Genomic DNA, 18131 nt, shown 5'->3' with positions numbered 1-18131 from the left:
ATAGGTAGTACTTCAGATTCTTATGGAAGCTTCAGTGTACAATAAACCTATATTTTCATTTGAAACTGCCTGGATTCCTGATATCCTGCGTTTGACAGTGACCAGGTTATACTAGAATGTGCCACAATATAGGCATGGATGACTGAACAAAATCAGACCTGTGTTTTAGACATTAAAAGAGCTGACTTCAACAAACTAAGGAAGAGATTAGGAAGGATTCCATGGGTGGAAATCCTAGAAGAAAAAACAGTTCAGAATGCATGGGAAACTCTGAAAACTGAAAATACGAAAAGCCCAAAAGAAAAACAAAAGATGCTAGATGAGACCAGCATGGTTGCACAAAGAGCTCTCTGACAAACTGAGTCAAAGGAAGGACGGGTATAAAAAATGGAAAGAGTGACACATAACTAAAACAAAATTAATAGGTCAAATCTATAAGGATGAAGTCAGGAGGACTGAGGCTCTGAATGAACTAAATCTTGCAGGGAAAAAAATGCCAAAGGTAACAAAAACAATTTATTTCAATATGTAAGGAACAAGAAGAAAAGTCAAGAAGAAAAGTCAGTCCACTAATGGGAGAAGATGGTAAGAAGGTGACTGGCTGCAGGGAGAAAGTGCATCAGCTTAATTCCTTCTTTTCACCAACTTTTACGCAAAAGGGGGAAATAGCCCAACTTATCAATAGTAGTACTGTGGCAGACAGAAGAGGGATGCAGGTCAAAGTAGGTAAGAAATCATGATGTCCAGGAGGCAATCGCCTTTATCCTCCTAGAAAGTAGAGATTATTTACAATAATTTCTTTCTTTCTTTCTTTCTTTCTTTCTTTCTTTCTTTCTTTCTTTCTTTCTTTCTTTCTTTCTTTCTTTCTTTCTTTCTTTCTTTCTTTATAAATAACAAACAATGTAAAAGCAGTAGTCTATCACAAGATGTTTTCAACAGGATAGAACAGTCTTATGTCCATTTCACCCAGGAAGGAATTAACTTCCAAGAAGATATATATAAGATTGCATGGAAATATCTGCAAATAGTTTGGCCACAATGTTTTGATTATCAAATATGCTTATTATTTACAATTTAAAATTCTAGAACTAATGTTTGTCATCAGACCATGTTAAGAAATTTAAGAAACAAACAAAAAGGTGATGTGGGGAAGGTGGAAGGAAGAATGGAATACATTTGGTTCGCATATAACACAATGTGTTCATTAACATTTGCATAAGGCAGTCTTTCCCTAGCAAAAAAAAAAATCTCCCTTAAAATGAAGGCAGATTCTTCTCCTTGTCTGCTCTTGCTTTTTCTAGAAATAGTTCTAAACAGTTCATGAGCAGAAACACAGAAAATGAGGGGAAATAAAACACCATTAATACACAGGATATTGAACTGGACAAAGTGGCAAATTTTAGAATGTGAGCTGACCCTCCAAGCAGATGTTATGATGTTTGCAATCTCCCTAAGTGAAGCAAAGGGAATAACAGCTGTTGCTAGGAGATGAGATCTACAGAACAACAGGCTTCTTCCTATGACTTTGTATTTATACATACACAGTAACAGATAGGAATGGGGACACTCAACCAAACAAAAATAATTTCTGACTGTGCAATTGCTTGATTTTTATCCTGTCTTTTTGCAGGAGGCTTAGGACAGCTTACCAAAAAAATCCTGTATTTATTTTATTTGAAAAACATAACACTGTGAAGTAGGTTGGACAGAAAATATGTCACTGGCTCAAAGTTACCAGGTGAGTATACAGTATATTTCTGCCACTGGGTATCATACTCCAATGAACTGTTATCTCTATGAAGGATTCCACATTTCTCTAAAAGAAAGAATTTGGGGATTTTCATAACCTCTTGTGAAACCCAAATGGTCCCAGTGGTCCAAGCAAAACAGCATACCCACAAACCCTGAAAATGAAGGAATATGGCATAACTAGAGAAAGGAGAAAACTGTACAAAATAAGCAGACTCTAAAGGTTCAAGCCATACTTCAGAAATCCAGATGAATGAATTGACTTCAAGTCCTGGAGGATTAGAAGCAAGGCTACAAAAATATTATTTTTAACTATCAGCAGATTTCAAGGGAGAATGTTTTATACTAGTGCTCTCATACCTTCACCACAGCTGGTGGGCAGATGTTTTACTCAGAAAACAAAAGTAAAAGTAATCATTTTCACAAAGGCCTTTCCTACTGTCATGTATTTCTGTACATTTCCATTCTTTGATATTTGACTGTATTCTGCTTGGGCCTCTCTTGAAGCTGGAAAGAATCTGCATAGTGTTATAAGAAACAAACCTCAAACTTGGGGATTGGTTCTTTGCAAATCCTTATGTTTGGGCCTAGCTCTGTGGATATCCTGGTTTAGCCACCTTCCAGTCATCCTCTTACTCTTAGTCACCTAAGGAGGGCATGACATCAATTCCCTTAAAGAGCTTGTCTCAGAACAAAAAAGATGTCATGCCAAAATGTTTTTAAGATAATCATGTTCTGGGAATGAGAATATCTATTCTCTTGAATTGTGTGATCAAACTAACCACAGCATAAAAAAAAACCCAGAAGCGACATTTTTCTGCTGAAGATAACGAATACAAGTGCATTATTTTTAGATTGATGGTTTCTGTGTCACTTTCCTGCTCCAGGGGTAAAAGAAAGGCCCAACAGGATTCTTGGCCTAAAACTAATCAATAAAGAAGAGCTAGTTAAGGAAACTTGAGTTGGGTACACTCCAGGGAAAGTCATCATAGAATGATTTTGACTTTAAGAGAAACTAAAACTGACCACCATCTAATATGTATCTTGGTCTTCCAAAAAGTGAATTTTATTTAGTACTGAGAAATGAAAAGTAGGACCATATGATAGGAGAAGCTGGTGGGAAAAGGGTCCTACAATGGGTAGAAATTCCTAAAGAAAGAGGCATTAGAAACACAATTATAAATAACTCAAATAACAGAGGAGAACATGAAAAAGCTGGAATAGTTGTAGAAATGTTTGCGGCAGACTTGAAAGCAAAAAAACAAACAAAAAACCCCACAATCCACAAGAGACTGAAAAGAGGATGACATTTGTGTGGTCATAAAAGAAGATAGGAAACCTGGAATTGTAGAGCTGGAAAGAGAATGCTCATAATGAGCTCAGCTTAGCAAAGGAGGCAATGAATATAAAAAAGGTGAACATTTTTAGGTATGTTCAAAATAAAACAAAAATGAATTAGTATACTAGTTGCTTAATGATGCTGGCAAAAAGTTAAAGAAACGTAGAGCTTTTGGTTGCTATTTGGTTGTTTTCTACAAACAAATCATACATGCTCTACTATGATATTACAACAAAGAGAAAAGGCAGGCCTGAAGCTTGAGCTAATACAAACAAAGTCAGGAAATGTTTATTTATTTTCAATTACTTTAAATTTCCAGATCCTGGTTATTAGTTCCCTGAAATACGGAAAAAAAACTAACTGATGTCCTGGTTCAATGTTTTATATAAAGTGTTGTTTTTGTCGCAATACTGAACTTAGAAAAAAAATATCCATCCTTAAAATGTATATAAATAATTGCAATTTTTGTCCTTTGACTACAGTGTTGCACATAGGGTGACCTTATAATTAAAAATATATATTTTAAGGCAAAAGCTTATTTGTAATCTTGCACATGCAGAACGTAACAAAACTAAACCACTGGTGTTTTGGGCCAGCTACTCCCTTTCAGCCCACCTAATTCACAGGGTTACTCTTGTGAAGAAACCTGGGAGCTGCTGAAATGAGCTTCTGAATGAATGGCAGGATGTAAACCAAATAAATAAATACAGTGTTAATGGAGAAAATGCTCATAACATCTGCAGATAGTGTACAATGTGATGGGATATCTAAAACCCTATTACTGTTGCCCTGTGAGTGAGTTGGCCTCTAAATTTGATAAATAAATAATTCATACATTCATTGGAGAAATGTCCTAAAAAGCACAAAATTTTGTAAAAATTTTCAGTTAGGAAACAAACATTAAATGTTTGGGTTATCTTGCTAATATTGGTACTTATGAAAAAGATTTTGGAATATAAGCCAGCAGTATGTTAAGATTACAAAGATGGAAAAAATTCACTTTTATACTGCATCAATATATTTTTAAATTAGAAAACAATTGTTTTCCTTGATTCTGCTCTAATTTGACCCATACTTTTAAATCTCTTTGGAACAAATTCTTAGAAATGCAGTGAGAATGACTGGGGACTAGAGCTAGGGTCCACAAAGAGAACTGGAAAGAGTTGGATAGTTTTAGTTTCAAGAAAAGATGATTAAAGGAGTATGATCGCATTCTTCGAGTACTTAAAAGAACGTTACATACAAGACCATTCATTCAATGATAATTCAAAATTACAGTGGCGCTGAATGAAGAGACTTATAACTGTGCCCAAAGTTATTGCTGTTGCAGCGCCCTCAGTTATGTGATTGTGATCGAAATGCTTGGCAACTATTTTGCATTTACAATGGATTGCCAAGTACCCCACAATCATGTAATTGCCATTTGAAATCTTACCTGATGGCTTCCCCCAAAAGTCAATGGGGAAGCTAGCAGGGAAGTCCCAAGTTGCTACTGCCTGCTGACAGGACTCCAGGGGTGGGATTCTACCAGCTCGGACCAGTTCTATAGAATCGATTATGATTCTGTGCAGTTCGGAGAACTGTCAAATTCTCCGAATTTGGAATGATTTTGACTTTAAGATTTTGACTTTTAGCTGTGCTGCATGACAAATTGTGCCACTGGCTGGCCCCACCCTGCCCCATCACTCCTTATCTCACATGCACACCATCCAACTTGCCTGCGTTGTGCCTTGGCCTAATTTTTGGTAAGTTGCTATTTTTCCTTTTTCCCCCGATGATCAGATGTTCCAACGATTAGCTGTGCTGCATGATTTAGATTAGCTAGAAAGCAGGAAATTGTCAGATTTCTTGCTTTCTAACTAATCTAAATCGCTGTTTTACTGCTTCACCTTCACACAGGAGGCTTCCCTTAGGCCCAGTCAGAGATGGTATTTAGGGGGTTGGGGGGGCGGGGGGGGGGCAGAAAAGTGGCCTGAGAGCAGAGTTCAGAAACCTTCCTTAGGACTGAAGCTTCTATTTTTCAGTGCAGACTCAGGGAGCAGATTGCAGAAAGGTAGATCTGTGAGTGACTGTGATTCTGTGAGCAACTCAATCTGCCTGCCTGCTTTGCCTGATTTTGGGTAAAAGTTGTTCTTTTTCATAAAACAAAAACCAATATTTACATACAAGCCATGCCCACCCAGTCACATGACCACCAACCACACACACACAAGTTAGGCCATGCCCACAGAACCAGTTGTTAAGAAATTTGAATCCCACTCCTGGAGAAGAACTCCCTCTGATTTCTGAGGACTGGTTGGAAAAGGTCTGTGTTGAAAACCAAGCAGAATTTTGACACAAACTGTTTGTAGCATAGTGTTTGCAGCCAGACCCCAGAGACAACAGGACTCTTTTTAGTTTCTACAGGCTAGCTGAAAAAAGTTCATCCTGAAATCCAAGCAGGATTTTGGCAAGAAATGTTTGCTGCATGGGGTGTTTGCAGACAGACCCCAGAAACAAGTGCCTTTCAGCTGCATGTACAATGGGGTTCTGTCCTGCACCCAGAGAATCTAGAATACCTGTCAGTTTATACGTAGCTTCCTTTTCTACATAATAAGCAATATTTACTTACATCTCTTTGTCTCTATTGTACAATACCACAAACTTTATCTGTAAAAAAAGACCTTTTCACCCAATATCCCAATTGGCTACTTCAGATAACTTCAACTTTGGAACCCAGAAATGAATTGTCAGTAAGCAATATACTGAGGGAGGGATTATGGATGTCTTATTATCTTGGTCAGAAACTGCATGTATTTTCACAGAATCAAATGTAAGAGAAACAACGTCATATCATTTTTAATATGGTTACCATCCTTTCCTTTTCCCCACTTCCCAAGCTTTCAAACACCTTACCTTCATAACAATCCCGTATTGTCCCAAAGTAAACATAGTACTGGTCATTGGTGAAGAAAAGGAGACTGAGCCATGAGTCAACAGCATAAATGGGAACAATGAAAAGAATCCTGACAATATAGCGTTGCTCATTGGGGCAACTGTAGCAGCGAAGGTGCATGTAGATCTAAATAAGAGAAAATGGAAGCTGTGATCAGAAACCAATCATGAAGTAAAGAAAACCAATGCAAAACTCAAACAACTGGACACCCCAAACTAGAGTATTTTTCCCTAGCTTTCTTATATTGAATGATAATATGTGTTCACTGGAAGTTGTGTCTTTATTGATTATAGTTAGATTCTCCTTTTTCTCCAGGAACTGAACTTGATATAGATCATATTACCCTTCTAATGTTATTCTAGAAAATAACCCGTGAGATTGACTTACAAAACTAATTAGTAAACATACAACATGCTCCAAAATCATTTCAATTATATTCTCCATAATACCTTTAATCTAATAAAAAAGCAATTATCCTGCAGTTCATATAAGATGAAGATGTAATTGTTTTCAGTGAAATTCCAATGATATCACAAAACATGTTACAAAAGCAACACTGGGAATTATAATGACATTCTTTTCTATTGGGGTTAATTTTAATTTCAAAGTATACCCTCTCATGCTTGTATTTTGATCTAACAGGGTGCAATCTATGATTAGTCACAAAATTCTGTCTTCTAGTAAAAGATAAAGATAGGAAAGCCAAACAGCTTCACTATCAGACTAATTAAATACAGCTTATAACCTGATCAGTCACCTATCTAAAACACAATTTCAATATAGTACTAAAAAACAGTTTCAATATAGTACTAAAACACAAATGCACATTACATACAGCAGATTATCCCATCTTTGTGTTGTGGCAATGCATTTTATCATGTGATTACTATTATAATTCTATTGTATTTTTGAAAACCAGAAGCAGGAAACACTATTGAACACATTTAAATTTGCAACAGGCATTAATGTACATCATGCTTTCAAAAGCCAAAAAGTTCAATTTTTACAATAATTTAAAAAATATATAATAAATAATTCTGAAATAGGCTTTTTCCAGGCTAAATGTTTTTCTAGATAGCAAAATACCAAGTATTTCAATACAGGAACCACTGAAAAAAGAAAAAGAGGTTTCTTTGTACACAAACAAGTTGATCTGAATCATTCTGTGAAACTTCATGTTACATTCCATTAAAAGTACAAAACTAGTTTGAGGGTGAAATTGGTCATTGGGAGCATGTCGTGTTTCATATTCAAAATAGGAACGTGTTCAAGATGAAATGTTCCATTATTGCTTCAAACAGTTCAAATCAAACCTTTGATATAACCTTTTAATTAGAATATAGTTAATATAACAATACCATGCAAAATAACTGCATAGGAAATTTGTTTTGGTTGATTAAAAGTTTCATCTTGTTTTCATGGATAGCCAACAAAATACTTTGGAAGACTTACAAACTGGAAGCAAATAGTTTTTTTGTTTATTCCTAGCATCTGGCAATTAGAAAATACAACACTCATTTAACTATAAAATCACATCTGTAATCTATAGACAATCCATGGATGTCTTTAAAAACTGTTAGATCAGTACCCATGACAATCTTTTGTACCAATTCTAGAACAGTAAATAGATAATGGAACATGAATTCTCCTTTCCTGTACTCTAGAATTAAATTAAGAGTCATGTATACCTAATCCAAGGACCAGGTCACATTTTGAAGTAGAATTAACAAGATCAATTACTTCTGCCTCAATAAATGAAGATAAGAGTACTTTTTATTAATAAAAAGATGTGATGGAATTTAGTAAAGAGATGGATCCTCAGAAGTGAAGGAGTATATTCCAGGGGAGTAAATGGTAATTTTAGATATCATTCAGTAAGAGCCCCCTAATAGTTCACATATACATGTTCATGGTGAAGTCAGTCTGGCAAGTCTGGCAAGATGTTGTGTATAGGTGTGAAACAACAATTCATATTGGAAGAATTACCAAAGTTATTCTTGGTCTGGGGCAGTGACAGTAAACCACTTCTAAATCCTAATCCACTAACAGCATGCAGAAATTGTATAACTGATAGTCACTATCTAACAATTAAAAAGCGCTCAACAAGATTGATAAATGGCAGAGTCTACCTATGTAAGTATAATATTGCAAAAGAGAAAGTCGTATTTGTTTTGCAGTGGTATCTATAAAAGTCAGCAGCTAGACTAGTGGTATAAAGGCTAACGTGGGAGAAAAGTGGATTTATCTCTTCTTCTCACTGCAGTGAAATTAGTCATAAGGATGATGACAGATAGAATGGGAAGAAAGAATCAAACATTGCTATTTATTCCATGTACTAAGACCAACAGAGGTACAAAGCGGGAAGATAATGCCAAAGGGTTGTTAAACCTTATGAATCACAGCTTTTCATCATCTCATCTTCCCACCTATCCCTATATAATTAAATGTACAACATTCCTAAATTAGCCAAATATATTATCATGAGTGATGTGCTTTACTTATATACCACAAATGATGAAGAGTTCAAGAATAGAATAGACTCTTTTTTCTGCTATATATTCAAAATAGAATGTGATTAACATATACGTGTGTGTGTGTGTGTATTGAAAGTGGAAATTACAATTTCATTTTTTAATGTGTGCCAGTGTGTTCACAGAAAAAAGTGACAATAAAGGTCCTATCTTATCCTATCCCATCACACCCTACCTTATCTAAATGTCTCCTTATCTAAATGTCTCCAGGCCTAAAATGACCATTTGCCTCATTGTTTTAAAAACTAAAAGAGATATTTGATTTTCATAAATTTCACACTCCTCCACTTTTTCCTATAAATTACTATCTAGATTCCTTTTTTGAAAAGAAGGGGGCATAATAAATTAAAAAGCAAGTTGAAAAAAAATACACATACCAGTAGCTTCCTAGTCATTTCAATTTCCATTGGCATATCTGCAAAATTTTGAATCTTATTTCTCTTATACACTATTGATTTACATTTGTCTTTTTCAGTAACCTTGTTTTTAAGGAATTATCATCAATAATCATTTGTATTGCAACTAAAGGGGAAAAAAGCCCCATGCACTTTTTTTCGATTGTCCCAAAACAAGGTATCAAAACATGATCACATCTGTACATTAAGGAAAACAATGCTGGAGAAAGGACCAGTTTAAAAAATTTGGAGACTGAATGCATATCAGGTTTGTAGCCTCTCCACCTCTAAATTTAATGTTGCAGAAGGGTTACTATAAAATAAATTAAAAGTATGTATTTAAATTATGCATTCAATCAATAGAATACTCACAAAACTTGAACTAAAAATTATCCATATATCTCAGAGTAACCTCCTAGGTATAAAATCAAAATATAAACAGTTTTCATTTTAAAACATTGAAATTCTTCTTTAAAGAATCATACTTCCATTGGCAGAAAAAAGCTGTTTATTCAAAAAAACAAATTGTCCTACAATTATTGCCATGAGTTTATCAGTGCTCAAAGTCAAGTTATATCACTCTGAATTACAGTGACCTACTTTCTCTTAAAAGTGCAGAGGATTTGGAACGACATAGAAGCAGTAACCCTTCCATACTGCCAGGAAAGCTGTTCAACCAAAATATAATTCAAAATCCAAGTCATATAAAATATATGAAGCAATGCCTTTGCTCTAAATTGCAGATAGGACAGCTTGAAAAAAAATGCAAAACAAGAAAACACGGTAGAGGAAGAGAAGGAAAGAGAAACAGCATGCTTTGTAGCCCTTTGTTCTGACAAGAGATCTGTGAGTACAATAAAACCAGTCACTATGCAGTAAAATCTTGCTTAGAAGATTGATCTATTGGCTTCATCTTCCTTGTTGTAAAATGGAACCTGTTATCCGGAGAGTGGACAAGGACCTTTAAAAATCCTGTCAGCCCAATGTAACAATTGGATAACACAGAACTGTGCTAACCACTAGGTAGATGGGCCTGCCTTAAATCCATACTGGCTACAAGGTGCCTTCTTGTGGACAGACCAACAGAGGCAACTAATGATTGGTATAGAGTCTCCCATTTTAGCAGGGGGTTGGACTAGAAGACCTCCAAGGTCCCTTCCAGCTCTATGCTGTATGTAAGAAATATGTAATTTCACACCCTCAGACTGTTTGCACACAGAAGTAGTCCTTGATTTATGATCAATCATTTAATGAGAGTTACAAAGTTATGATGGCCTTGGAAAAAGTGACTTTCAACCTATACTTGTATGTAGGATTGCTGCATCACTTCCCACGACTGAAATTTGGGCACTTGGCAACCATCTCACACTTAAAACTGCCTACAGTATCCAGTGATCACAATTTGCAAGCTTTTTGGCCTATTTCTGGCAAAATATGTCCATTGGGGAAGCCGATTCTTTTAATGACTATGATGAGTTGCTTAATGGCTGTTATAAAATTGTCATAAAATTGGGTCCAACTTGACTCACTATTACAACAACTTACAACACAAATTCTGGTCCCAATTGTGATTGTATGTACACAATGTAGTTGTAACCTGAAGTCATGTTACCAGGTACTCTGTTAATCCCTGGCCTCCATTTTTTATTTGGAGCTTAATGCAATTACATATATTGTACCCCCTTATAAAAGTCTCAGTTGAGGATTGCTTATATCAGGGGTATCAAACTGGCGGCCCACAGGCCGGATGCATTATGCACAGGCACGCCCACCCCAGCTCCACAAAGGGAAAAAATGTCACATGATGACAACATGACACTACGAGTTTGACACCCCTGACAATCCTGAACTAAAACTGTTGAGGATCAGCTTATACATACTGCAGGATATTACATCATGCAAAACAAAAGTGCTTATAGCTGAACGGAGACTGAGATATATTTATGGAATAACAACACCTTGGAAAACAAGCTCCTTCTCTCTAGATGAAGTTGATGGAGAGCAATTCAAAATGTTAACTTGTTTGTTTTACCTGGTGGCAGGTGATCAGCACAGCTGTCCACACAAAGAAACCTGAGATGGCCTGGGCAGCTGTTGTCATTAGGAATATTGGCTGCTCCACTGCAGTGAGGCTGCCATCCTCAGGCATCCTGGATAAATTAGGGGCTGTGGCAGGAGTGCTGGCAGGGAATTCTGACTCAGGCACTGACATGGCTCCAGTTACTACAATCATCATTTTTTTTTTTTTTGGTTGTTCAAACCTACAGGAAAATTAAAAGAGGAAAAAATCAGCAGAATGACTTGAAATAACATAAGACATAATCCAAAAATGCTAGGACAAAACTACATGCATTTTGGGGAGAAAATTGCTTTCAATGCTAAACATAGAGAGGAAATAATTGATACAACCCATTTATGCATTTATAATATATACAGCATGGTTATCCGTGAGTTTAAAAAACACAGAAGAAAGAACAAATGTAGAAATGTTACTGTAGTTACTGTATTTTCTTCAACAACATTGGCCTGTTGATTTTTATTCTGGACAAAATAATGTCAAAATCCTGAAATTATACTCTACAATACTGATAGTTCTTGACTTACAATCACAATTGGTCATGAAACTTCTGTCACTAAGTTCTGTGGTTGTTAAGTGAGTCACACCCAATTTTACAACCTTTTCCCCCCCACAACGATTAAACAAATCATTAAGAGAATCTTGCTTCTTCCATTGACTTGTTTGTCAGAAGCTAGTTGGGAAGGTCACAAATGACAATGACTTGCCGCCAGGATGCTCCAGCCATCATAAATACATGCTGGGTGCCAAGTGCCTGAATCCCATGACTGCAGAAATGCTGCAACAGTGCGAGGAGTGGTTGGAAATAACTCTTTTCATCACTGTCGTATCTTTAAACTCTCATCAAACAAATGGTTTCAGGAGCTACCTGTCTACTTATGATCATACTTGGTACACTAAGTGATGCAATCATTAAGTGAAACTTGCCCAATTTTATCACCTTTTTTTGCCGTGGTCATATCAAACAGCGGTTAAGCAATCTGAATCCCCCCCCCCCGAGTGTGCTTGTGGGAAGCCCCCTGGGAATCTGCAAAGATGTGACTCCTGCAACTATTGTAATTACATACCAGTTTGCCAAGTGCTGAAATTTTAAGCACATGATTGTAGGACAATGTGAAGTTTGTAAAACAGTTGATAAAGGGAAAATATATGAATAATGGTGAAGTTAGTTTAGAACTATTTATTTTAGAACAGATATTGGAGGGCGTCTTCTTTGGAAAATATATTTTACTTTCACCTAAATGCAAAAAAACCCAAAATAAAACAGTCTTGCTGAATAAAGGAATCTTTCTGCTAATTTTCCTAAATGATGCTCTGAACTTTGTCCCAGAGTTGTACCTGGGCTTTCTTCACTGATCCTACATATGTCAAAGACAGAAAACCTGAATGGAATAGTAGTGCAAATTCTGACCTTTTTTTTTTTTTTGAGCTTTCAGTATTTAGTAACAGAAATCAGGAAAACAGAAATATTTTTTCTGTTTGTTACTAGGATATTTGTTACTAGGATCAAAGAAGCATTATAGGTAGTCCTCGACTTATAACCACAATTGAGCCTAAAATTTTTGTTACTAAGAGAGATGATTGTTAGAGTGAGTTTTGTCCCATTTTGCGACCTTTCTTGCCACAGTTGTTAAGTGAATCACTGCAGTTGTTAAATTAGTAATATGGTTAAGTGAATCTGGCTTCCCCATTGACTTTGGTTGTCAGAAGGTGGACAAAGGGAATCACATAACCCTGGGACATTACAACCATCATAAATAGAAAACAGCTAACATCCAAATTTTGATCACATGACCCTGGGGAGGCTGCAACAGTTGGGTAGAAAAACAACCATAAGTCACTGTTTTCAGTGTTGTAACTTCAGTCACTAAACAAATGATTATAAGTTGAGGACTACCTGTATAGAATTTCTATTGTTGTAGATGTAGTAGTTGTTTTTGAGTGAGTGGTGCTATGTAGTACTGAATAGCTAATAGAACTGACTTTTCTTCTCCATCTGGACAGGTAGGAGGTTTAAAGCTTCTAGTCTTGCTTGTATAACTGAAGACATAATAAATATCTTAAGCCCCACAAACTAACTACCACAACATGTTTTATTGTTGATAAATAATCTGTGTAACTAGAACTAGATAATTTGATTATTCAAAACAACCTTAGATGCAAATCCACTTAGTTGATCCATCTCAAAAATAACTGGATATTATTTTGAAGAATTAGGGGGAAAAAACTATGCCCATTTCTATTCTAACTTGAACGGTTTATGAAAACAAATATCTCCTTGCAGCATTCAGTTTTTGTTTTGTTTCTTAATACTGTGAATATAGATTGCCATAATGATGCTAGGAAATAGACACACCCTACAGTAGCCTTTGTCTGATACATTCAAAGGAAAAGTAGTAAGTTGTAACTAGACTACTCCCTTTTGATTAATTTCCTGTCTCTTTTCAAAAAAAGAATGTCCTGACTATACCACATACATATATTTTACAAACCCCTCCCCAACACATGCACCAAAGGAAAATAGAAGTTAATAGAGGAGAAAAACTCTCTGGAAAAAGAATTTCTTGATAAAAAAAGGCTTTCACTGTTCATCTGCATAACTTATTTAACATAGAAGGAAGATAAATAATGTAAAATAACTTGATCGCTTGCATATGGAACAGTGCAAGAAAGTTAAAAAAGAGAAATAACTAATATGGGTGGAACGGGCTAACTCTAATAAAAGAAAGTTAGACAGGTGTGAATGTGAGCAAATATAAGTTGAAAAGTAATGTCATATGTTTAAATTTTCAATATGTACAGTACTTAATTAAAGATCTTTATATATAAGATGAGCCTTCTATGCAAGAAAATATATGACTGCTGCAGAACATAATAGCTGGAAACATGCCTTAGAGCAGAGGTGTCAAACTCAAGCCCTAGGGGCCAGAACTGGCCTGCAGGGCTGCCCTGGAAATATAAAGGACCGGCTCGCAGTGCCTCTGCCAGCGAAAACAGAGTTCCATTTTTGGTGGCAGAGGATTGCAGGATGCCGTTGCAGCCAAAAATGGAGCTTGGGAGTGTGTTTTCACTGGCCAAGCGCTTGGGCCACCACAGGTGCCCCCAACACGAGTGATGTTGAGCTGGCCATGCCCACCCTGTCCCCCTGAGGTCAAACATAACCCTGATGTGGCCCTCAATGAAATTAAGTTTGACATCCCTGCCTTAGAGTATTTCAGGTAATCTCAATTTATGACTTATCACTTAACAACAGTTTGAACTTATGACGGCTTCAGAAAAGTGACAGCCTGTACTTGACTTGCACTTGTATTGCTGTCACACTACCAGTTAGCATTTACCACAGCTACAGCATCTTGTGGTCATGTGATCACAATTTAAAACCTTCCTAGTTGGCTTCCAACAAGTCAACTGAGGAAGCCAGGTTTGATGCAGTAAAAATGGTCATAAATCCAGCTCCAATCATGATGCCTTGCTTCACAACTTCATTTAGTGACTGATATTCTGGTCCCAATTGTGGTTGTAAATTGAGATTTACCTGTACAACTTCTGCAATTTCATATACAATAGTTTTCAACATAAATGCTCTTAATCTGCAAAATATGATCAAGGCTAAATGTTACTGTATAACATAACATGAGCAACAATATTAATATAGGGTATATGTTTAAAAGCATATTGTGCAGCAGATAGAATTTTAATTCACCCCTCCTCTATTTGTTTCCAGTAAATTGCATCCCACAGGGATGATTAAAATGATCACCATGCTGCATTACATGTTCAAGTCTTCATGTTCATACTCCCTGGACACAAACTAATCCATTGCCTTCTCATTCAGTATTTGCATTGACAAACAAAACTAACCTGCAGTGAATACTTTTGCTTGTTGCTAGTTTGTCTTTATTAAAAATGAAACTCCAAGTCAGAAAAGCTTGAGTCAAATTACATCAGACACTAATATTCTAATTAAAACATACAACTTTGATAAGTTGACAACATGAATGCAAAATGGCGTTATTCTTTCAGAAAGTAATCTGCCATGTATTGAAAATTGTGATTTGCAAGTTCCATCCCATCTTAAAGTTGCTTTGTTTTTTTTTAACCATTGTGAGTTGGTTTTTAAAAACACTCCCAAAGGATTAAACAGGATTAAGTATCTTGATAGAAATCTAAGTGTAATTCTAAATGTAATTTTTCAAGAACAAATTAGGTAGGTATAAAGTAATTTTAAATAAGTTAATGTATACTGTCTTCATTAGTTCATTATTGCCCTCTTTCGCCTTGGCATCTATGATAACTTGGCAGCAATTTTAAGGAATTGCTGCTGTTGATCATTAGAGTTTGTTTCTAAGATATAAAAAGTAATTGACCACTATATACAGTAACATACAATAATATCTATTTATTCTTTTCAGAAGACTGACTTACATTTAGCGGATAATGAAAATTAGAAAAAAATGAAGATAGGCTGCTGCGCTATGAAATACTGTGTACATAATACTTTACATAATCAATAGATTTCTACTTAGTAAGAATAATAGGCATTTCTGTATTTTGAAATATGGGGTTTTCAATTTAAAGTATGTCATGATTTCCATTGTCAAGCGACAGGAAATAATCAATAGCACTGAAACTGGATGAAAAAGGTAGGAGATTCAACTAGTGGAAAGACTGGAGGAAGAGATTTTCTAAATTAGCACGCTTAACTTATATAAACATTCTCCATTTTTTTAAAAAAATGATGACCCTTCAAATTTTAGTATTTGCATGCAAGTTCTCAGATGGAAAGAACAAAGTATGTCCTAGAAAAGTGTACATAATTAGTCAGGTAATCACACAAGCCATTGAGTAATGTGGCACTAAATGTGCCATTTCTCCTACAACCACTCCTATCAAAACTTATTTTTGTTTCACTGTGCACAGTACCCATATTTAACCCCACACAATGTACTTAAGAACCATGCTGCACCTACGGACAAACCATGGGGTTATCATTCTGTACTATAAATGTTTAAATTGCTTTAACTTCACTTGAAAAAAAGCTGAGCTGTCAATTTATATAGGTACAGGTAGTCCTCAACTTACAACAGTTCACTTAGTGATCTTCGAAGTTACAACAGCACTGAAAAGTGACTTATGACCATTTTTCACACTTACGACTGTTGCAGCATCCCCACGGTCACATGATTTACATTCAGATGCTTGGCACCTGACTCACATTTATGATGGTTATAGTGTGTGTGGGGAGGTGTCATGTGATCACCTTTTGACCAGCAGAATTAATGGGCAAACTAGATTCACTTAACAACCATGTTATTAATTTAACAACTGCAGTGATTCACTTAACAAATAGGCAAGCAAAGTCGAAAAATGGGACTTAACAAATTTCTCACTTAGCAACATAAACTCTGGGCTCAATTGTGGTTGTAAGTTGAGGACTACCTGTAAAACTCATACTCTTATTATCACAAATTGAGTCCAGATACTGTTGCTGATAGGCAACTCCAAACCCACTTTCAGTGGTGCCACGTTGATCTGCTTAGACCTCCTAGGCAGTGCCTACTCACCACCCACTGCTATTTCTACTGCCGCTCCACACAAGTGGGCAACACCAAAGCGTATCCCAGGACCTCCCATCCTCCTGCGCCATCAATCCCGGGCAGGAGTTTGCTGCCGTTCGCTTTTCCACATCTTTCTTACACTCAACTCACTCTGAGCATTATCGCGGCCGGATGCCCGTCAACACCGCTCCAAGTGCCAGGCAATAAACTCCTCACCCCACCCGGGGAAGTCAGGCCACCGCTCTCAGCCTTTGCCGCTATGCCCATCATCTCAGCACCGATCCCTCCTCCCCATCCCTCCACCTTCCCACTGTGCCCTCACCGCCACGAGGCACTGCCAAACACCAGCCGCCCTGCCGCCGCCGCTGCCGCCGCTCCCCTTCCCTTCTCTTGCTAGGGAACCCGACTCTCCGGGGCTCAAGGGAACGGGGAGAGGGAAAGGCCCTCAGGACCCCATGGCCGGGCCGAGGCTTCCCCGGTCAACTCCCTGGTTTAGCAGCTCTTCTCCGTCCCGTCGCGGAGCCACTCGTAAATCCTCCACTGGGGCTCACCGACGCGGCCCTAACGGGCTTGGAAGAAGAAAGGGGGAGGGTGGAAGAACGAGAAATTGTACAGACGAAGCCGAGAAATTCTACTGCGCAGGCGCAACGCCTCTGGCTGCCCTTTTCGAGCACCTCCTCGCTCACTGCTCCCCTCCCGCCTGAGAGGGAGAGGGAGGAGCCACAAGCGGGTGACATAACCAGTGGCCTCTCAGGAGGTGGCGCCGTCTTCTCCTCTTTTCCTAGCCTCGCTTCCCATTTCCCACCCGCCTTCGGAGAGAGGTTCTCCGATGGGCCTCAGAGCGGGGGACGTGGCGTCGTGTTTTTCTCGCTCTCCATCTTTCAACAGTTAATGTTCTTGGAGCGAAAGTCCAAGAACAGTTTCAATTATTTAACATCCGTTTCAATTTGTACTTCAAAATATAAACATATGAAAGAAGAGCTTCTCATTGGATCTTTAGGTTGCAGGCAGTCTGGTAATAGAGCGTGAGATTAAGTTAGATCTAATTTCTTTAGATTTTAATGATCACCAACTGCTTTATGTAATCTGCAAGCCCAACCAAAGAATCCTGGGGTACTACAAATTTGTTGTCCACTTTGTAACATTTTGGAGAAATTCTAGAATTGGGGAAAGTTTTCTTGTTGGCCAGTGAAGTTAATATGTGTGCTTTCTTTGAGTCGTGTAGTTAGATATTTTTTGGTTGATAGATACAGTATGGTAAAGATAAACTAGGGATATGCATCTAGAGTAGGGATTCCAAAACATTTTGTTTTCACACTTCCTTTTGGTGTAATCTTAATATATACACATGTCCCTTAAAAACCCAAACACCACCATCAACAAAAATAAATAATGAAAGCATTGCTCTACAATGAAATTGTTTAGGAATCTCTAATCTAGAAAGTTTTGGTTAAGCTTGGTAAACCAGATTTGAAAGTGGAAACTGGAAAGGAAAAAAAAACATTGTTTAATGAATAAAATATTGCAGTTTTTCACTTAATTCACTA

At 37.1% G+C, this 18131-nt stretch overlaps 1 protein-coding gene across 3 annotated transcripts in view; it reads right to left on the bottom strand.

The window, feature by feature from the left end:
* The window catches only part of TMEM184B (transmembrane protein 184B), a 35759-nt gene extending 18529 nt beyond the window's left edge, over positions 1-17230 (bottom strand). Inside the window, exons 1-3 of one of the 3 annotated variants that reach the window (XM_026696243.2) lie at positions 16907-17230; positions 10982-11210; positions 5984-6149 (exon numbers count right to left, since the gene is read on the bottom strand). In XM_026696243.2, the coding sequence (XP_026552028.1) occupies positions 5984-6149; positions 10982-11185 (370 nt within the window). In that variant the 5' untranslated portion in view covers positions 11186-11210; positions 16907-17230. The remainder of the gene's footprint in view (positions 1-5983; positions 6150-10981; positions 11211-16906) is intronic. The other 2 variants (XM_087934798.1, XM_087934799.1) reach the window with 2 other exon arrangements.
* Positions 17231-18131: the final 901 nt, after the last annotated feature.

Source organism: Pseudonaja textilis, chromosome 5 (assembly GCF_049901715.1).
Source record: "Pseudonaja textilis isolate UNSWEBS1 chromosome 5, rPseTex1.2, whole genome shotgun sequence".
Classification (NCBI taxonomy): Eukaryota; Metazoa; Chordata; class Lepidosauria; order Squamata; family Elapidae; genus Pseudonaja; species Pseudonaja textilis.
This window is presented reverse-complemented; position numbering and strand designations above follow the sequence as displayed.